Raw genomic sequence first — 22,402 nt, forward strand, 5'->3', positions numbered from 1 at the left:
CACATCTTTAGTTCAATGCTATTTCTATCTTTCATCTCAGTACCTTCTTATAATGTCTAGGGGGCTAAGCCCCCCGAAAGCTTCACGATTTTTATTAATTTGAAGGCTTTCACAACCACTTCTCTTCTCGAGCACGTCAAGCCTTTTATACTTTCATCAAAGTACCTTATTATAATGCCAAAAAGTGCATAGTTTATCGTTTTGGGGGTACAGCCGTCAGGAAGCTCCATTATTTTAGTGATTTTGAGGCCTTTGACAAGTTTAAATAGGTGATTAAGATCTAGTTAAGTGTGAAACATGAAATGAATTGACTTTACCCTTCTCAAAAAAGTGTGTGAAATGTACGTTTTACGTACGTTTTGCGTGCGTTAAACGTGGCGGTATTGGCACTGCGTTTTTTGTGCGCTTTTTCTTACCGAGTGAGTTTTTAACAAAAACAAACAAACAAGAAAATGTGCCCTTTTTGTGGATAAATGTGCGCTTTATGTGCGTTAAACGTGTGCTTTTTATAAGTGTGTTCAATGTGCGCTTTTATGTGCGTTAAATGTGCGTTAAACGTGCGCTTGACTACCATTTATGTGTGTAAAATGTGCGCTTTTAAGTGCGTTAAATGTGTGCTTTTTGTGAGTTAAATGTGCGCTTTTTTTATTTAAAAAGCGCACATTTAACTCACAAAAAGCGCAGTTATAACCCACATAAAAGCGCACATGTGTGTTAAAGTGCGCTTTTATGTGCGTTAAATGTGCGTTAAACTTGCGCTTTTTATAAGTGCGTTTTTGCCTGCCATTTATGTGTGTAAAATGTGCGCTTTTAAGTGCATTAAATGTGCGCTTTTTGTTAGTTAAATGTGCGCTTTTTTATTTAAAAAGCGCACATTTAACTCACGAAAAGCGCAGTTATAACCCACATAAAAGCGCACATGTGTGTTAAATGTGAGCTTTTATGTGCGTTAAATGTGCGCTTTTTAAATAAAAAAGCGCACATTTAACTCACAAAAAGCGCACATTTAACGCACGTTAAGCGCAGTTATAACCCACACAAAACGCACAATTTACGCAAATGAATGGCAGCAAAAAACGCACTCACAAAAAGCACACATGTGCGTTAAAGGTGCATCTTTTGCCTTAACAGTTGATTCAATTATATGCTGTTAAAAGTTTTTTTTAATTCAGATATGCAATAAAAACCAATAATTATATAAACATATATATTTGTGTATTTTAATAATTACAAGATAATTCAATTTTATACTTTAACGTACACCAACATTTTTTAACATACATGAGTAATTAAATATCAATGGCAATTTGATGAAATAAATATAAACATAATTTGATTATAAATAAACAAAAAATAATAGCATACTATAATAACATGTACAGTATATACACACGAACAGCTATATACATAAGAAAGATGCATATCAATCAAGGCCTTTCAGTATTTCTTTGAGGCAGCGGAGTGCAGCTCTCATCTTTCTCTCCAAGTCTTCCACTAGCCGGTCAAACTTCTTTGCAACAATTATACTGTCATGGCCTTTGCGCGATGCGTCTCGTGCATGATCTCATTTGATCAGGTCCTGAAAGATATTTTATAATGTAAGTGTTGAATATTGCTGTTATGGTAATCTTGTTGCTATAAAAATTATAAATTTAAATCAAAACTAGTTTGTTTGCTTGTTGTTTTTGGTTGTTTATTTTGCAATTTTAATCCCCTGATCACATGTGACTTAACGCTTTTCATAAATAAATACGTTTGATAGAAAATACTGTTCGAAAATGTACCAAGATACGTGGTCTCATTTTGCTGTGTGGACTGGTCGGAAGTGTGACACCTTTAAAATGCAATAACCAGTACCCTGTATAGTTTTACCTCTAAACAAATCCAGCTTTTCTTGGTCAAGGAGAGGGCGCGGTTTTCCCACTCCTGTTCTCCTCATGTCGGCCAGCTTGTGCAGGGTAAAACCTGGTATTCAAGTCCATACATCAGGTAGTCTCTTTTTTGCTCCCTTTTTTGGCAGGCGATGCGATGATGCACATTCTTTCCATGGGGTTTAACCTATAAATTTAAAAGTTCTCATTTAATATGGGGGAAAAATCTGTTCATTAATGACCAAAAATAGGTATAAATAACTTTAAGATGACATAAAATACAGCCATAATAATTCAAATGGTGTTGTTTTTCTTTAAAATTGCATTACATTTACTCATCCATTTACATTTCCCAGTGACAATACATAAATATGATAATGATCATTATTAATTCAATAAACTAAATAAAAAAGGGATGCAGAATTGAAAATACGAACCTGTTACAACAGACTGTTCTTCAGTATTCCAAAAATACAGGCAGTTGTTGAACTATACCATATCACTTTATATGTCTTTAACCACCCACTTTTAATCTCCTTTATTGTTGATTTACACATTGTAGTAAATACACATTTTTTTCATCACACAATACTTCATGCTGAAAGTATTTCAAGACATTTTACACTAAAATAATAAGTCTTAATTCTAGCTTAAAGTCAGATGCTGATGCTGCTTGTTTTCAAAAAATAACTTCCTATCTGTGGTTCTTAAATAGATGGTGCCTGAACAAATCAAAAGTATATCAACACCCCTTAGTTAGGCTTAGATGGAGGACTGATAGGGACTGGCTATTCTCTTATCTGATACCATGCTGTGTCTAAGCCAAAAATTGCATAATTTGAGAAATACTGATAAGGCAGTCATTTCAACACCAAAATATTTATTGAATAATACACAGCACCCTTAACACATTATATTTAATTGTAAATATTTAAATATAACATGCTGAATGATTTTAGCAAATAATATTAATAGTATAAATATTATTTTAATTGCCTTTTAAAATGTATGTTTATGGTCAATGTGGTAGACATTAATTGTATTAGGGTATAAATATCAGTATAAGAAAGTTCAAATACTTATTTATGTTGAGGAAATATAATTGATACTATCAAGGCCACATAATACTTTTGACACTTTCAATATTTTTAATTAGTTATACACAGTCTGATTTAGGTGGAAATTTTTAGAAATGTTTGAGATTAAAACGTAAGCAATAGGGTATGCATTGAAATTGTATGATAAAGTATGTAAACATTAAACAGGTTAATATGGACAACCAGTAATTATTCAAACTGCCCCTTATATTATTACAGGTTACTGAGATATATGTCTATGTTTAATCATTTGATGTAAATAAATTGTTAGAGCCTGCAACAATTTTGTTTCTTGTTCAATTTCTGTACAACATTTGCTAAACGGTTGTTAAAGACGCACTTTTTAAGAAGTGTGTTAAACATGTGTCTTTTTAGATACATCCTTTTAAAACAGATCATATGATAAAAACGCACTTATGAAATAAAAGACTAACTTATGCTTAAAAAAGACGCACATCAAAATAGAAAAACGCACTTTTGTGAGAAAAAAACCCACATCTGTAAACCTTAAAACACACTTCTTAGATAAAAGACGCACTTCCTAAATAAAAGACGCACTTCTTAGATAAAAAACACACATTTTGCTCACATCTACACTCAAAAGCGCACTTACAGATGAAGAAAACTTACAAAAAACGCACTTCCTAAATAAAAGACGCACTTCTTAGATAAAAAACACACATTTTGCTCACATCTACACTCAAAAGCGCACTTACAGATGAAGAAAACTTACAAAAAACGCACTTCCTAAATAAAAGACGCACTTCTTAGATAAAAAACACACATTTTGCTCACATCTACACTCAAAAGCGCACTTACAGATGAAGAAAACACACAAAAAACGCACTTTTTCACTTAAATAACGCACTTGAAAAGCAAAAACGCACAAAAAGCGCACTTAAATGCACTTTTGATCACTGAAAACGCACATATTAACAAAAAACACACAATTAACGCACTTTTAAGTGCGCTAAATGTGTGTTTTGGTAAAAAGTGCGTTTTTATTTGACAAGGGTACTTTGGTGATTTTTTTTTTTTTTGGGGGGGGGGGGGGGGGGGGGCGTACGCCGCGTCCACTCCCCCCCCCCCCCCTCCCACACTGGATTGTCCTATGAGATAGGACCTTATCACCTGACATCTTTTATGACATCATTGATTGGTCAATGAAACAGTTGCACTACATTGTTTATTCCAGTTTCAAATAATTGTTTTTACATCATTGATGACGTCGCAAGAGTGTAATAATGCTGTTAAATATTTTTAATAATACACTGTAACACCTTGAAGTTACCTCACTAGCTATGGCATCATCAGAAAATGTATCAGGGCATTTAGGCTCTGTGCATTTATCTTTAATTTCTCGACATGGTGTACCTATGTTATCAATAGAACATCATATTCATTGTTATGTTATACGGAATTTATTACATTCAGTATTTGTAAATGATAAAAACTTGGCAAAGCATCAGTTTTTCTTTTCAAATAGCTTGTGTAATAAATTCCATATTACAAACCACTCATACAATACAATCATGTATCTCTATATCTCTACATTCCAAACAGCAATATCATGTAAACATGCATAAGGTTTGGTCAAATTGTTGTCAATGGAAACAAAATAAAACTGGAATAAGCAATGGGTTCCTTCACTGGTAGGTACGGTAGTGAAGTCTGCAGTGTAAAAATGCTAAGGAAGTAAACAAGGCACTATTGTTACTTAAAACAAGAAATGTGTTTGTCAGAAACACCATGTCCCCTTCTGCGCCACTTTGATTTTTTTGTTGACCTTTGACCTTGAAGGATGACCTTGACCTTTCACCACTCAAAATGTGCAGCTCCATGAGATAAACATGCATGCAAAATATCAAGTTGCTATCTTCAATATTGCAAAATTTATGGCAAATTTTAAAGTTGGAGCAAACAAACAAACACACAAACCAACCAACCAACAGACAGGGCAAAAACAATATGTCCCCCACTATAGTGGTGGGGGACATAAAAAACAACTTTTGTCAATAATTTCAAAAGTTACATAAGAAATAAATATCTATTCTTCCTGAAGAGGTGTCAGCATGGGTTGTCAGGTCTCATCTAGATGAATGCACCTTAACAGGGATACAGTCATGCCATAGATTTATTCATCCTGCAAGTTAACTAAATAAATTCTTTAAAAAAAATCCATTTAAAATGAAAAAGTAGGAATAGTAGGAAGATTTTGTAAAAAAGTAGGACCCTGATGAAAAAGTAGGAAAAAGTATGACCGAAACACTGGTTTACGTGACACAAATTCACTGTGCTCATTTCTAAACAAAATATGTGTTTCTTGTATCTAAAACGTAGTCTTTTTCATTGACAAACACATTTCATTATTCCTATCCAACTATATGATGTCAGTTGTTAATTCGATTGATATTTGTCATTTCAATAATCTTAATTTTCCCTTCACAACGGCGCCATTTGCATACGAAATACTAAACACATTTTATAAAACCGATTTCAATTGGAAGATTGGGAAACGACAGCCAATTATATCGCTCGTTTAAAAAATGCTTAGGCAGAATCTACAAGTGTAAAATGCTGAGAGATTTCGCAGGCCTTGGATATATTAAGCATATTTTCATTTTTGTGACTCCCGGGGCAGGGTCTAATTTGACCCCAGGGGCATAATTTAAACAAACTAAGTAGAGAACTATTAGATGTCTCTTCATACGGAATTTGGTAGCACTAGGCCCTACGTTTTTTATGGACCAAAAGATTTTTAAAGTTTGCATAAAATAGGCTTTATGTAAGCATATGTTCAATTTTGTGACCCCCGGGGCAGGGTCAAATTTGAAGAAATTTGGTAGAGGACTATTAGATGTCTCTACATACCCAATTTGATAACCCTAGGCCCAATGGTTATGGACGAGAAGATTTTAAAAGTTTTCACAAAATAGGCCTTTTATAAGCAAATTTTCAATTTTGTGAACCCCGGGGCGGGGTCAAATTTGACCCCAGGGGCATAATTTGAACAAATTTGATAGAGGTTCACCCAAGGAAATTTCATCAGAATTGGACCAGTACTTTAGGAGATGTTTAAAGAAAAAGTTAACGCACAGACGGACGGACGAACGCACGCACGCCGGACACAGGACCATGACATAAGCCCTGCTGGCCTCTGGCATTCTTTAATGTGAGACCAATTTAAAATCCTGTTCCCATTTACATATTTGTACAGCTAAGATACAAATGAGGAAGCGCAGCAAATAATATGAGATCATAATGCTGCTTGAGAAAAATGTAACTATAAATAATTACTCTCATGGTGGCCACTGATAATTCATAGCAAATCCAGAATGGCACTTTTTATTCAGCAAATTTTAAGTTTAAACTTTATTTGGGTGAAATCCCTACTGATGGTCTTTTCAAACGTGAAGATGCCCATAGTCCCGTACCCCCCCCCCCCTCGCCCCAATCAGTGGCCACATTGACCCAGGGCCCTAGACTAATCAATGAAAATTCAGTGGCTGCCCACCTGTCTGCTCCATTTCGCCGTGTCTCATACCTCCCACCCCCTCGCTCGTCCCGCCCCCCTCTGTCGTCATTGCGACCAGCTCCCCCGCGGTCGTCATAGCGACTCGGTCCGCCTCGGTCGTCATACTTGCTGGGCCCTCTATCGTTAAAAGCTGAAAACCAGAGGTGAAAAGTGACCGAAATTGCCTTTCAAATTATAGAATCAGAAAATGTTTAAACAAAGAGTGCCAATATGGCCCTAGATAGCTCACCCATGCAATGGGACATGGTCAGTTTTGAACAAGAAGCATGATTTGAATTAATTTAGAAGAGGACCTCTCTCTATACAAGGTTACATGCCAAATATTAAACCCAAGACCCTTTCAGTTACAGATTAGTTAAGTTATTTGCTATGTTAGTCTTTAAAAATCATGTGAACCAGTTTTGACCCAAGGGGCATGAACTGAACAAATTTACTAGGACCCTAAAATTTATATTTATTAGTGCTTCAGCGAATCCAAAATTTCTATCAGATCCGAATTCGAATCCAAAGGCTTGGATATCGAATATCGGTTCGAATCCTAATTTGAAAATGAAAATACGCAAAATAAATTATAATTTATATTGCTTTAACCAAAATTTTATTTTGAAACACCAGAACTTATATATTTCTTATGAACAAAAGTAATGTACTATAATTTTTAAAAACTTTACAGCTACTTATATTTATACTACTTTAGCAGCATTAGTTGATGCAGCTGCAGCCGCAACAGCAGTAGTGGAAGCAGAAATAACGACATCAAAAACAAAATGTTCCAATGAAGCTTCATGATCCTAGGCGTAAGCATTCTTGAATTATCATCCGGAAACCATTTTACTGTTTCGAGTCACCGTGACCTTGACCTTTTACCTAGTGACCTAAAAATCATTAGAGGTCATCTGCCAGTCATGATCAATGTACCTATGAAGTTTCATGATCCTAGGCCTAAGCGTTCTTGAGTTATCATCCGGAAACCATCTGGTGGACAGACAGACATACGGACTGACATGAGCAAAACAATATACCCCCTCTTCTTCGAAGGGGGGCATAAAAATATATAAATTGGCAGGTCAGATAATTATGTCCATTAAAGCTTATTACTTCCCTTGGATTTGTTTTTTTGCCCCTGTGACCTAGTTTTTGACCTGGCATGACCCATATTCGAACTTGACCTAGATATTGTCTAGATACAACTTCTGACCAAGTTTTGTAAAGATCAGATGAAAACTATTTGAATTAGAGAGCGGACGTACAGACAGACTGACAGTGCGAAAACTATATACCCACTTTTTTCTAAAGGGGGCATAAACAAGAACTGTCAGAGGACAGCGAGCTCGACTATTCAAGTGCTTGACAGTTTAATGTTAGCCATCATGGGGAAATTGTTCATATTCAATAATTTATTAGACGATCTTTCAAAAATAAAAACAGGAAAAAAAAAATTGGGGGGGGGGGGTTGAGAGGGGGTATAATGTGGGGGTGGGGTCATTTATTAGACGATCTTTCAAAAATAAAAAAAGGAAAAAAAAATTTGGTGGGGGTTAGGGGGGGGGGGGGTCGAAAGGGGGGTATAATGTGGGGTGGGGTAATTTATACGATGATGTTTAAAAATAATTAAAACAAGGGACAAAATTGTCACAAAACCAGGTTTTCTTTGTGAAAAAAAATCTGATAAAGGGAGAAAACTCAAACTGAACATTTGAAATGAACAAACAAAATTAACCCCCTTTGTAAGTTTGTTTTTAAAAAAAATATATTTTTAGTCGTGGCGACCTTGACATTGGAGATATTGACGTGATTCTTTCGTGCGACACACCGTCCCATGATGGTGAACAAATGTGCCAAATGATTTTAAAATCTCACAATGAATGACATAGTTATGGCCAGGACAAGCTCATTTATGGCCATTTTTTACCTTTGAACTCAAAGTGTGACCTTGACCTTGGAGATATCAACGTAATTATTTCGCGCGACACACCGTCCAATGATGGTGAACAAATGTGCCAAATGATTTTAAAATCTGACAAGGAACGACATAGTTATGGCCCGGACAAGCTTGTTCCGCCCGCCCGCCAGCCAGCCAGCCCGCCCGCCCGCATTCGCCAATCTAATAACCAGTTTTTTCCTTCGAAAAACCTGGTTAAAAACCTGGTTAAAAATGGGGGGGAAGGTTGGGGGGAGGGATTCTGGGTAGGGGCGTAGGGTATTGTTTGGGTGGAATCCATTGTGGTATTCAGGTAAGTGTTGTTCTGTCAAAGTAATTATAAAATGTGATCATAAATAAAGAAGTTATGGCAATTTAAGCAAACTGTTCAATTTTCTAAGTGTAAAAGGGGCCATAATTATGTCAAAATGCTTGATACAGTGGTCTGCTCTTGTTTATAGGTTGGGGTCATGTTGGTAAACAAGTATGCAACATATAAAAGCAATATGTCAAAGGATATAGGAAATATTTGGGGTAGTACGCAAACTTTAACATAGATTTATGAATAATATGCATATTCTAAGTACAAAAGGGGCAATTATTAAGACAAAATGCTTGATAGAGTTGTCTGCTCTTGTTTATAGGTTGGGGTGATGTTGGTAAACAAGTATGCAAAATATAAAAGCAATATGTAAAGGGACAATGAAAATAATTGGGGTCGTACGCAAACTTTTAACATTTGCTGCATATTCTAAGTGGAAAAGGGGTCATAATTATGACAAAATGCTTGATAGAGTTGTCTGCTCTTGTTCATAGGTTGGGGTCATGTTGGTCAACAAGTATGCAAAATATGAAAGCAATATGTCAAGGGACAATGAAAATAATTGGGGTAGACGCAGACGCAAATGCCGACGCCGGAGTGAGTAGGATAGCTCCACTATATACATTTTATATATAATAGTCGAGCTAAAAAGGCGGTCCCAAAAGTGTTATATTCTTCCAAACAGTAGAAACTGGAATTAATAAGTTCAAAAGTAGTCTCAATCAGCTGATCAATCATTAACCCTTGAGCTCACTATTGGCTTCTTTAAAGGGATCTTTTCACAGTTTGGTAAATTGACAAAATTGAAAAAAGTTGTTTCAGATTCGCAAATTTTCGTTTTAGTTATGATATTTGTGAGGAAACAGTATTACTGAACATTTACCATAGTCCAATATAGCCATTATATGTATCTTTTGACGATTTGAAGACCTTAAAATAATAAAGCGTTGCAACGCGAAACGATTGAATAATTTGGAGAGTTCTGTTGTCGTTTAAATTTACGAAACTACGAAGATTGCTTATATAAGGTATAAAATACTTAAACTGTGCATACCCGGCGGAATAGTCGAGAGGTCTAATGCGTTTTTACTTCAGACTTACACTAGGACTCCGGGGGTCACTGTTTCGAGCCCTGGTACCGGCTACTTTTTTTTCCTTTTTTTTATATTTTATTTTTGATTTTTTACTGGAGCTTTTAAGATCCAATGTTTACATTTATCAATATTAGGCATTTAATGACAAACTTCAAAATATGCCAAAATCTGTGAAAAGGCCCCTTTAACGATGGAGATTGGGTTCTTTGCATTATTTTTGCATTTTGGGGTTACATTCCAGGGCCAATAAATGAAACCCATGGAGTGAGTAAAATCAGTTTTAGGGGAAAAATGCATTATTGACTGAATGTTTCTGAGGCAATGACGATTAACAGCAGACTAGGCTTACATGACTCTGGTTTAGACTCTGATCTCCAGTTTCCCTCTGTCCTGTCGGGCCCGCCCTCATCTCTACCGCCGCCTCGCCCACCACCTCCACGCCCACGTGCCTCTGTAAGATGTGAGCCAAGTTCTGAGAAAACTGGACTTAAAGCATGTGTGTAAAATGTTGTCCCTGACAAGTCTATGCATTTTGTTCGGGCTAATCAGGGTCAACACTTTCAGCTTGAACAGGATTTTGGATAAAAAGGGACTTCTCTTCAACTAAAAAATACATAAACTCAGAAAGTGTTGTTATACGGACCGCACAGGCTGAGCTGTGAAAACACTTTACCCTCATGAATTAAGCCCAATTTTCTCAGAGCGCATCTCATAAGACAGTAAGAATATGTTTGTGACAGCACTAATGAAGATTTCAATCAGTTAATATGTTGTATTGATATATTCTTGATTTTTCAATTTCGTCATAAGATTTCAGAATGTTTGTTATCATACTGCAAAGGAATACAAAATTGGTATATAGAACACAAAATTACTGTTACTGTTGTCAATTGTACTTTTAGATACATTTGTTAACTGCTTCAGCCCATGACAGTCCAATATGTTATTTTGCAAAATATTTAATATTGTATCATATATCTGTATTTTGTTTCATTAATCAATTGTGTTGAACCGTTTCAAATTAATTTCAATTTTGAAAAATATTGGTTCAGGTGCAGGATAAACAGGATTCACAGGGTTTTAAAAAACGGGATGGACAAAATGAAAACACACCGTTAAGAATGTTATTTTTGCAAATATCTCAAGTTATTGAAATATGATTGCAAAAATCTGTAGAGATAAAACACGGTTTTTCTTGCAGTTTGCGTTCATATCTTAAGATTTAAGAACATCTTTACGTTATTAAATACACCTGAAATCGGTGCCAAAATTTCACCCTTCGTGCAGCAAAACCGTGGATATGAATGCTGTAAACAAATTGAATTTTTGGCCAAGCACACAGGCTTATGAAATAAAGTAATTCTGATGTTTTTCAAATTGCCATAAGCATACAAAGCTGTCTTTTATGCACTTGTTGAAATTCTTCAGAAAAGTTGTTTAAAAAAGTTGATTGGAAAAGCACCAGTCACTGGTGTGCTTACATCCAGTAACATACGTTTGTAATCCCCATAAAGTCTGGTGATTCTGCACGCTGTGGTTTCATTTTCACAATTTCATTAAAATGCCAATTACATTTCCAATTCCAACATAATGGGCTATCTACACAAACCAAATGAGAAAAGCATTAGAAGCATCAATAGATTTCCATGACAATGTCTGCAGGAAGGTTAAAATTATCACATGAAGTACCTCCGTGCTGAGATTCCCCGGCCAAGTCAACCCTCAATTTGCGGTTCAGCAACATCTGCAAAATAGTTGTGTAAACCTTACTTATTTGTTCTGAATTGCAACGCAGGACACACTCCAAAATTTCTCCCAATATAAGGGATGGCCCCTTTGCCATAACAGTAAAATATTTAAGAATAAGTCTAGAACAAGAGCAGCATAACATGGCCATACAGTCAAAACTAAGAACAGCTGTCAGTCAAAGAAAATGGCCAAATAGACCGCTGTTGACAGGTGACTGCTGTTCTCAGATCACCACTTTCTAGATGGTTGGTCAGTCTGTAGTATTGCTACGTCTTTTCCCCATCCAAACGTTTTAAAACAGTGTAGAACAAAGGATCATTGCCGATTACTAAGAATAACATAAATAACATGTATTGAACAATACAGAATAACATCATATAAATTGATTTAATTTTATACCTATTTTAAAACTAAATCTATAACTTTATCAACAATAGTATTGTTGTTTACACATGCATCTTCTTCATTCAGTAAATCCAACAGTTCCTATTTCATTAATTGGAAGCTATTTTTTATAAAGGTTGTCATGTGTCATTAATGTCATGTCCGAACGAGTATATAAAGTAGATTCCTTGTCATAAACCCAAATTAGGGTATAACTGTATCGTTCTCATTATATAAAAGACGCCAATATCTTGTACATATTTATTCATGCGCAAATATCATCTATCAGTCACGGATGCACATACAGCGATAGTGTGATACTCATGTTTTCTCACAGGGGGCTTCTTTTATCATAACAAAAGCAGTTAATTACTGCAAACAGTGTCCTTATCTGCAATGAAGACGCACAAAAGACGCTATAACATCAGGAGACAGAGACAACTAAGATTTGTGTTTTTACTTTTCACAACTCCAAACTACTGATTATTGACAGTTCTCAGTTCAACAATGACCTTCGGAGTGAAATATACGGCTGTTATGGACAGTTGACCTTAATTCTCAAATGTAATTTAGTGTGATTTGTGTTGGGGGGAATCCAGACTTACTATTGTCTGCAGTTGACCGTTGTTTTCAGTTGACCGCTAGGTCTTTTTTCACTGTACTTGATATGATTAGACACAATGAACAAAGAAGTCAATCATAACATACCATGTGTAGTGTTTTTCCCAGGCCATTTTAGCATGGCGAAAAGCCACGCCGCCCTCCCGGATCGCCACTCTGCCCTTTTCAAAGGCAAATTTCGCCACGCGCCCTTTTTTTCAAAGGCAAATTTCGCCACGCGCCCTTATCGATAACATCTTTATTGCCTTACGATCTAACTTGGTCCGCAAAATCAGCTTCCTTGATTGTCTGTGACGCTCCGACTGTGCTTGATTTACTCGAGAGACGTCAACGTCTAATCGACTATATAAATTGAGCAGATTTAATCTATTAAAATGCTCTATTTATAGGTAGATCTTACTGACTGCTCCAAAGCTGTGAATTAGTCATGCGTGAATAACCCTGTGTCAGTATCAATCGATAATGCCGAAGGCTATGTAATACCAAGCGCACTTTTCGGTCGGCAATGTGTACTCCTACACGATAAAATCATTACTTCGGAGACTTTTGATGAAAAACTCGATGTTATTCTCGTGGCAATTGTGCATTGCATGCATTATTCAGTTATATCAAAACATATATTTTTACGCATAATTACATTTAAAATCACAAACAAATTTTTTCTTTATCATTTTCGTCTTTAAGATAATTAGATCTAATTATTGAATTAATTACCGAGACGTATACTAATTTAACAAAATGCGAATCGCGTATACGATTTAACGTTGCTATGCGCACCCGTCGCTTACATCATTTGACATTTTATCAACATGGTGGACTATACAGAATTAAATTTTGACTCGGCAAAATGGCAAATAACGTCGTAAACGATCGAATTAGCGATGGAGATTATACATTAAGAAGGAATTAATGAAATGTCTGTGATAATCAACAATGCATAAAAATGTTTTAGATAGCAACAAATTTATTTATTTATTTGTAATCTACACGGTGGATGTATGTCACGGAAACGAGTATTTGCATACTGTTAACGATCAATTTACTCGCAATGTTATTTTAAACATCTGTCAAGATTATTGTTAGAAAACGGGATAAGACAAACATGGTTTCATTTATATGTTAGTGGATCTGTGTATAATCAGATTCATATGCATATATTGCTTTATTATGTTTGTCGTGCTGTACAGTTTATTGAAACAGCATGGAACTTAAATGTACATTGCAAGGTAAATATATTAATATAAATCATAGTAAGTTAAATACATCTATTACCATTAAATGTGCTTGTCTATATTTTTTCCACAACTGCCTCTGATGTGATTACATGTTTCTCCCTAATTCAGGTATTCACGGAACGTTTTTGCCCTTTGTTGCCTTAACTGCGCGCTAAAATGCCCTTTTTGAAAGTAATGCGCCATGCCCCTTTGCCCTCCTGGGAAAAACACGAATGTGCATGGTGCCACAAGCAACAACAACAAGAGCTGTCAGAGGACAGCGTGCTTGACTATTCGAGTGCTTGACAGTATAAAGTAAGCCATCATGGAGAGGGGTGGGGGTATAATGTGGGTGTGTAATCATTTAATAGATGATCTGTCAAAAATAAGAAGAAAAAAAAAATTGGGGGGGGGGGGGGGTTGGGGGTTCGGGAGGTTTGGGGGGTGGGGGATGGTTTGGATGGAGTGCATTGTGGTTTGTCAGGTAAGTGTTGTTTTGTCAAACGTTAACATAGATTTATCTATAATATGCATATTCTAAGTATAAAAGGGGCAATAATTCTTTCAAAATGCTTGATACAGTTGTCTGCTCTTGTTTATAGGTTGGGTCATGATGGTAAACAAGTATGCAAAATATAAATGCAATATGTCAAGGGACATTGAAAATATTCAGGGAAGTATGCAAACTTGTTGCATATTCTAAGTGGAAAAGGGGCCATAATAATTATGAACAAGAGCTGTCAAAGGACAGCGCACTTGACTATTTGAGTGCTTGACATTATAACGTAAGCCATCATGGGGAAATTGTTCATATTAAATAATTTCTAAGACTATATTTCAAAAATAAAAATAGGAAAAACATAATTATTGGGGGGGGGGGGGTTTGAGAGGGGGTTTAATGTGGGGTGTGGTCATTTATTAGACGATCTTTCAAAAATAAAAATAGGAAAAAAATATTTGTTGGGGGGGGGGGGGGGTAGGGGGGTAGGTGGGGTGAGAGGGGATATTATGTCGGGTGTGTTAATTTATTAGATTATGTTAAAAAAAAAATTGGGGGGGGGATAGGGGGGGTAGGGGGGGGGGGGGGTGAAAGGGGGGTATAATATGTGGGATGGGGCAATTAATTACATGATGTTTAAAATAAGGGCTGTTTGTAAAACATGCATGCCCCCCTATATGGGCTATAAGTTGTAGTAGCAGCCATTGTGTGAATACGTTTTTTGTCACTGTCAGGCATGAGAATGCAAAATGAAGAAATCAGCTGAACTTTTTTAGCTGGGGGCCAGGGGGCCGCAGGGCCCCCGGTGGGTCCAGGGCAAAGCCCTGGTCAGGGGCTCAGGGGGCCGAAGGCCCCCGGAAGCTCCTGAAAGATAGCAAATTGATTTGCAAATAGAAAGCTATCCTCAAGTTTAAGACCAACATATGTTGACAGTAATTCTTGCAGCTTACTTAACATGCATACAATGAAAAACAAACAATGGTTATGTTTGTACATGTACAATAACTATATTCAGTCATTTTATCTATTAATTTTTTAAAGGCTTATAGTTACTAGTAACTTAATAAAAGGAAGTATATCATTGAATGCTAACCATTGTACATTTTTACAAGCACACTTAATTGTAAACATAATTCAAAAGGTAGTCTTTTCAACTAATATAATTCAAACAGAATCTCATGGCATGTTATACATAATCAAAAACTAACAGAAACTTCTTCATTGATACATTCACTTTAGAACAATTATAATCTAAAATTAGCATACAAGAATCACAGACTTAATAAATGCAATGACTTCAGACTAGATGTGAAGTACTAAATAAATTCTTGTAGTGACTAGATGCATGGTTGAAAGTACAAAAATTGAAAATACTGAAATATTTTAGCTGGGGGCCAGGGGACCGCAGGGCCCCTGGTTGGTCTAGGGCAAAGCCCTGATCAGGGGTCCAAGGGGCCGGAAGCTCCTGAAGGATAGCAAATTGATTTGCAAATAGGAAGCTATCCTCAAGTATAAGACCAACATATGTTGACAGTAATTCTTGCAGAATACTTAACATGCATACAATGGAAAACAAACAATGGTTAGGTTTGTACATGAAAAATACATACACTTAATTGTAAACATAATTCAAAAGGTAGTCTTTTCAACTAATATGGTTCACACAGAATCTCATGGCATGTTATACATCAAAAACGCACAGAAACTTCATAATTGATACATACACAAAATAATAATCTAAAATTACCATACAAGAATCACATGTAACATAATAAAATTTAATGCAATGACTAGATCTGAAGTAGTAAATAAGTTCTTGTAGTGACTAGATGTTAAGAAAATTGATATTTCACTGTTTATTCAAACTCACTTAACAGTATTAAATAATAACAGCACATTCATTTAATGAACAAGTGCCTGATTTCAAATTACACCTACTTATGTTATATTAGTTTTTTTATTACAATGCTTGAGGCTTAATATGTTTATCTTTTTTTTTCTAGCATAATTGAATTCGAAAGCTACAACTCAGTCAGCCTCATTAATACAAGCCTAGTTCATTTCTTCCTTTTGGCTGCAAGTTCGGTGAGAACTTCTTGTCTTCTTTTTTTCGCCATTCTTTCCTCATGGCGAGCAGCATCAGTAACGGCAAACTCTGCTTGAAGTCTTTTGTTGGCAGATTTACTTTCAAGCTGCTTTTCTTTCAAAGGATGGTTTTTTCTTTTCTCCATCTCTGCAGCTCTGGTTTCTTCTTGTTGTCTTTTGTACCGCAGTGCAGCAGACCGCAGATTTTGACAGAGCACTTTGTCCACCGGATCTTTTGCTGCATCGTGTCTTTCAAACTGCTTCACTGCATCAACGCCATGGTTGGCAAGGCCATACCTTGTCGACTGGATGGCACTGTATGTTTCTATTTTCATTCTCCCAGTCCTAGAATTCAAAATGTCTCCCATCACATTGAAACTGCTTTCAACTTGGGGTCCATGAAAACAGCTAAGCAAACTCAACACCATTTTGCAAAGTGTAGGGTACTTGCCGGTGGCATTCACAGCTGCCCACCAATGATCGATTCGAAGTCCACTGTGTGAAGGTAAGAATCTATCAACCTGATAATCTTTCACCTCAGTAGCATATTTCTCCTCTTCTTCTTCACCATGAAGAACTTCATGCACTAATGTTGGCAGCTTATTCAATAGTGCTGAAGTGTGCACACTGGTTCTGATAATGGGATCAATAGCTGAAGCAGAAGTAAGCACAGGGTTAGCCAGAGGTAGCTTTTGCTGCATATACTTGCCACAGTTGATGTAGGCAGATTTCACTTGCTTACGGAATGTCTTCACATTTAACTCCTTACTTGTTATTTTACGGATCAGTTTCTGATTGGAAGCTCCCACAAACATGTCCTTATCCTTGAGCATTATTTCACTGCTGGTGAGATTCAAATTCATCAGCTGCTTTCCAGACTTGTTTGATACTGCATCTGGGACAATGAAGCATGCTAGAAACTTGGTCATCAACTCTTCTTGTTTATCAATGAGCTTGTGGATCAAGGGTTCCTTTGTCTCAAATAACACTATGTAAGACTTAAGCATGGGCAGCACAGAAACATAGAAGTTCAGTACCAGATCAGTCTTTGTATTTCTTTCCAACAAACGTTCAATGATACGTTGTTTTCTTGCCTGTCCATCTTTTGTCATATTCTTTCGGGACAGCTCCATCTGGATTTCCTTCACTCTCCTTTCAGCATCTTCGCTCACTTCCCTTTTTTTGAGTATGTCATTCACCACCGACTTGTACAATGACTGCTGAGATTTGTCCATGAACGCATAGTACACAACACGGTACACATCCATCAAGCGCTTGGTGTTCACTGCAACATCATAACAGGAAAGCCACCTGTGGGACACAAACTGCTCAGGCATGGTGAATTTTATCCCTATTAAGGTTGCTACCTCTTTCATCATGTCCCTTACGTCTGTGCTCCATTTCACATCATTGTGAATGTCAGTGAACAACCGTTCAACCCAAAACTCAAATGGTTCACAAAGCTTTTTAGAGGCATTGTGAATATGGTGACACGTATCACCATCTATATCTAGAAGATGTGGAGCCATGTCACGGAGTCTTGCTTCAACGCCAGATTTACAACCTCTCATCACGTTGCATGAGTCCATCAACACAGATGTCAAATTTGTCCATGGTATGTCATGAGTAGCAAACAAGTCAATAATGTGATTCGTAATAGTCGCTGAATCTACTTTGATCAAGTCAATAGAGGTAAAATGTTCTACCACTACTGATGACGTTTCTGGGGAGAAGTAGCTGACAAGTACTGTCAAGACTCTGTGCAGATTTGTGCTCGTACTCTCATCCATGTTGAGGGAAAACTTGAATCGTTTCATGTTGGACACTGTTCTATCAAAATATGTCTTCCCCATTCCAAATTTCATTTTGTATGACGCTGAGGTTCTATCCATTGACAGGTGGTTTAAAGCCTTAGTGTCTTTTGCTAAGCCTTTGGCTAAGTCAACAAGCTTGGGGGCCATGGTGAAAGGCAGCAAGTTTTCGGCAATGAAGCCCAACAGCATTGCCTGCAAACAAGAACAGGTCAACTGTGATCTATGCGTCATAAAATTAATACAGGCATTGTTTTGGTCTTTGTTATTATATTTTTTTTAAAGGACAAGAATTTATCTTTTATTCTACAAATAATTCTTTTTGAAAATATCACCATGATTGTGATATATAAGTTATACCAAAATATTCAACATTCATATATGAACAAATTTACTGAAATCCTTGATGATAGGCAGGAAAAAATAGTATTGTTACTTTAATTGGGGAAATTTGTTATTTAAATATTTATAAATAAATAATTTTCTGCATAATTCATGTGAATGCTCTAACTTGTTTGGATTAAACAAATATATACAATGAATAGAATAATTAAGTAAAAGAAGTTTCTAGGTGTAAAACGTTTAATACTTAATAACTTCTGTGTAGTGTAATGTTAAATTTTATATGAACAATAATTTAACATATTTTTATCTTTCAGTTATACATATACTTCTTGGAATAAGAATAAGGCCTTAAAAAGGCTACGAAGATTTCAGACAGTAATGTATATCAGTAACACAATCGTGTTATAAATATTCAGATTTGAATTTAGTACCTCAGCATTTGACACACGATCACACATCTGCACAGTCTGAAAGGGGTTGTCTGGTTTTGTGGCGTTGGCGCTGTTAGTGCTGATGGCATTCTTGATGGATCCATCTTCAGGCTGAAAAATACATTTAGTATTTACCAAGTGATCATTTAAAATCATTCATGTTAATATTTTTTCTTTAACTGATAAGCATTGGAAAGTGCTGCATACAATTACAATATGTAGAGCATAAAAAGCATTAAGTAGATCTAATGTAAAACATCCAGTTTCAGTCTCACTTCATAAACTGTAACTTAAATTAATAAAAAAAAAAATCTAATTTTATTGGAATTTAAAATACATAAAACGACTGTTTAACATCATAAGTAATATTATTTACTTTTATGTGCAATATTCTTGATAAAAGCTTCAATATTTTTTACTTTGTCACAGTTAGTGATTTTTTTTCAAATAACCTACCTTTTTCATGAACGATTCTATGTTGTACGACTGCAGCTTATTTTTTAAACGCAAAACATGTTTTTGCGTTTTAATGTGGTCGTTTATTGCAATGAACCCTCGGCTTCCATAATTGACACTCTTATGGCACAATTCGCACAAGATGACACCCGGGGTGTTAACTTTGACAAAGTCGGTTTTCACAAGCCGTGAGTGTTTTTGTCCATCAATGCAAACTTGAACATCCCGTTCTAACCAAGAAAACGAGAATTTGTTTGCTACATTGGATTCAAGATCCTTAAGCTTTGCGCAGTCTTTCTCCGTTATTTTATCCATTTTTATTTAAAGACACTTCATTGTACATTTGAACTTTGAACGCTAGCAGACGACGAGACAAATGGCTGACGATGACAACCATTGTGTCACACCGGTCTTTACTGACCTGTGTGAATGCGCGCTAAGCATTGTGGGAAACGGACCTTTTTCCATCATGGCGTTGGTAAACATAATAAACACGGAAGTGAAAAATGGTAATTAATTATTATCAAAAACAGGCCCCATCAAACCGGGCCAGCTGTAATATATAGTTGGATGCAGTTTGTGCTTCAAAAGGAGCCACTTTTCATGTCAGTCTATTCACTATTGTTTGTAAGAATCACTAAACACGTAACTTAGACAAACTAAACATGTTGCAAGACTGTATCTTCGAAATAGTTAATAAATCTAAATCATAAATAAATATTTATAATTAAATACCTGCTGAAATTTGAGAACGTAAACGATTTAAAATAAACGCTGTGAACATTGCAAGGAATCTTACATGTAGGCCTCATGTGTGAGAGGATTATTCAGGGATAAAATAAAATGGAGTTCGAAGGATCTAACATTTTGAGGAAGACGTCATGGTATCTTGGACATTTGGCACTTTCATATATTTATTTAGTAGATACTGAAAATGCTGAATGTGCTAATTGCATCATCAAAGACAAGCAGGTGAGATTTTTACAGCTTTTTTTTCTTGACATAATATTGTATGTTTTCCATTTAATTTATATGCCAGTGTTTTTTTTCACCATTTTGGGAATGGTTTCCGGTCATTTCCCCCCCCCCCCCAGACGTTTCCTCCCCAAGACGTTTCCCCGCAAAGACAATTCCTCCCCAGACGTTTCCCCCCCATTTTAGTTTTAGTGCAGATGTTCCCCCCCCCCCCCCCAATAAATTTATAATTGTTCGGTTGAAGTACAATCTTTGTTTATTATCAAAATTATTATTTTGTTTATGAAGTCTTTAATTAACTTTTAATATCTATGAAGCAGCTTGTATGGTTTTTTGGTTTAGAATTGTTTTTTGGAGGGTTTTACTGTGTAATGATTGCATGTAAATCATTAGTAAGTGCATGTTGGTGTACTAGTGGAATACATGGAATATCCTCAAAATCTTACTGAGTATCTTATACATGTTGCTCAACACAAATGCAACCAAGAATAATGTGTAATCAAGACCCGTTTTGAATACACAATTAACACCTTATTTCAGTTTGAGTGAACCTGGGCAGGGTTGTGCAAATGCAGTGTTTGTTGTTTTTATCCAATTAAATATGGTCAATTGGTGAAATGAAAATGGTAAAATCAAATTAAAATTAATTTCGACACTGTTTTCCTTGTAACAGATAAATATGATAAATAAATATTTACTTTGTAACTGTCAACATTTTTTTCATGCATTCATATGTTTATTATCAAATTATTGGATGTCACTGATATTTTATTTTTTACTAATAACTCGTTTAGACTAAATAAAACAGATTTGAACTTTCCGTGCACATTATTTCATTATTAATAATATAATTTATTAGCAAATGTAATAAAAACTTATTGATATAAGAAACACAAAACAGAATTACCCGTTTTTATTAAATGAATTTGTGGAATTTAAGGAAAAATTAATAACTTTATGAATTAAAAAAAAGGTAAATTTAAAGCAATTTATTAATAATAATTAAAACAGTGATAAACTACATAAAAATGTTTTTGTATAATAATGTACTAATCTCATCTTATGAATGACTATCCCCCTTCAAAGATGTCACCTAATCTCATCAATGATGATTAATGGGCCTGTATATTGCACCATAAGTACCCCTTTATACAATAGCTGTTATCTTGTTATATACACTTGCTTATCCAATTAACGCTTGTATATTGCACCATAAGTGCCTGATATATTGTTCAATGGTAGGTGTGTGTTGTTACTTAATATTAGTGAAAACATAACTTTCCTATTATTTGCCTGGTTCTGAAAATATTTTCATCGTTGAGTTTCCTTTAATTTTTAAAGAATATTTTTTAGAGGTAACACCTGAGTACTACAAATCAATGTAAAATGTTCATACTAGCTGTATTGGGACATTATAATTTTAATGTTACAAAACAATTTTATTTACTTGTCTCAAAATAAATATCCCAATATGATATTTATTTAGTCAAAATAATTTGTGTTTCAGTTAAAACTTGGATATAGTTATTATTCTTCATTAAAAATCACAACTATTCCACTTTAAATGACCATCAAAGCTGTGTTTTTACTCAATTTTTCAAGGATCTCAATAAATGAAAGAAACAATACAGGTACTTATAAAAACAATTCTAATTAGATCTATTTAATTGGTAAAATTTGTTTGAGGCTTCCCTAAAAACAACCATAATAAATCATTTCACTGATCTATTTATATCTATTTAATAGGCAGAATGACAAACAGAACTAGTGTGGTTTCTAGGGTCATAAATCTGGTCCCTAAGCCTTAATTGGTAATAATATGCATGCAGTGTTATGTCTCTGAAAGTGACAATGAAGCAAATCTGCCCTTAGGCTATTTCATTTCACTCACACAAAAGGAGATAACTTGCTATTAATTTAATAGTTACTTCTAACTTGTCTCCTTTCTGTATTAAGAGGGTTTTCATATTTTAAAGTTCAATTGGTCTTCAA

The 22,402-nt window shown here is 35.5% G+C and overlaps 2 protein-coding genes and 1 long non-coding RNA gene across 8 annotated transcripts in view; all 3 read right to left on the reverse strand.

Moving 5' to 3' along the window:
• LOC127859486 (eukaryotic translation initiation factor 4B-like) overlaps positions 1-22,402 on the reverse strand; it is a 59,471-nt gene that overhangs the window by 19,049 nt on the left and 18,020 nt on the right. For 5 of the 6 annotated variants that reach the window (XM_052396955.1, XM_052396956.1, XM_052396953.1 and 2 more), the window contains exons 5-7: positions 11,530-11,584; positions 10,190-10,291; positions 6,483-6,633 (exon numbers count right to left, since the gene is read on the reverse strand). In XM_052396955.1, the coding sequence (XP_052252915.1) occupies positions 6,483-6,633; positions 10,190-10,291; positions 11,530-11,584 (308 nt within the window). The remainder of the gene's footprint in view (positions 1-6,482; positions 6,634-10,189; positions 10,292-11,529; positions 11,585-22,402) is intronic. The other variant, XM_052396957.1, reaches the window with a different exon arrangement.
• On the reverse strand, positions 1,495-2,522 carry LOC127859496 (uncharacterized). The gene is made up of 3 exons (XR_008039414.1): positions 2,309-2,522; positions 1,873-2,058; positions 1,495-1,579 (listed from the first exon to the last, which is right to left on the reverse strand). It is a non-coding gene; the product is annotated as an uncharacterized LOC127859496 (long non-coding RNA).
• Positions 15,045-19,816, reverse strand: LOC127859485 (uncharacterized). Its single transcript, XM_052396952.1, has 3 exons — positions 19,436-19,816; positions 18,980-19,090; positions 15,045-18,398 (listed from the first exon to the last, which is right to left on the reverse strand). Exons 1-3 carry the CDS (start codon positions 19,748-19,750, stop codon positions 16,365-16,367), a joined length of 2,460 nt encoding a protein of 819 aa, XP_052252912.1. The 5' UTR covers positions 19,751-19,816; the 3' UTR covers positions 15,045-16,364.

Source organism: Dreissena polymorpha, chromosome 15 (genome assembly GCF_020536995.1).
Source record: "Dreissena polymorpha isolate Duluth1 chromosome 15, UMN_Dpol_1.0, whole genome shotgun sequence".
NCBI classification, from domain to species: Eukaryota; Metazoa; Mollusca; class Bivalvia; order Myida; family Dreissenidae; genus Dreissena; species Dreissena polymorpha.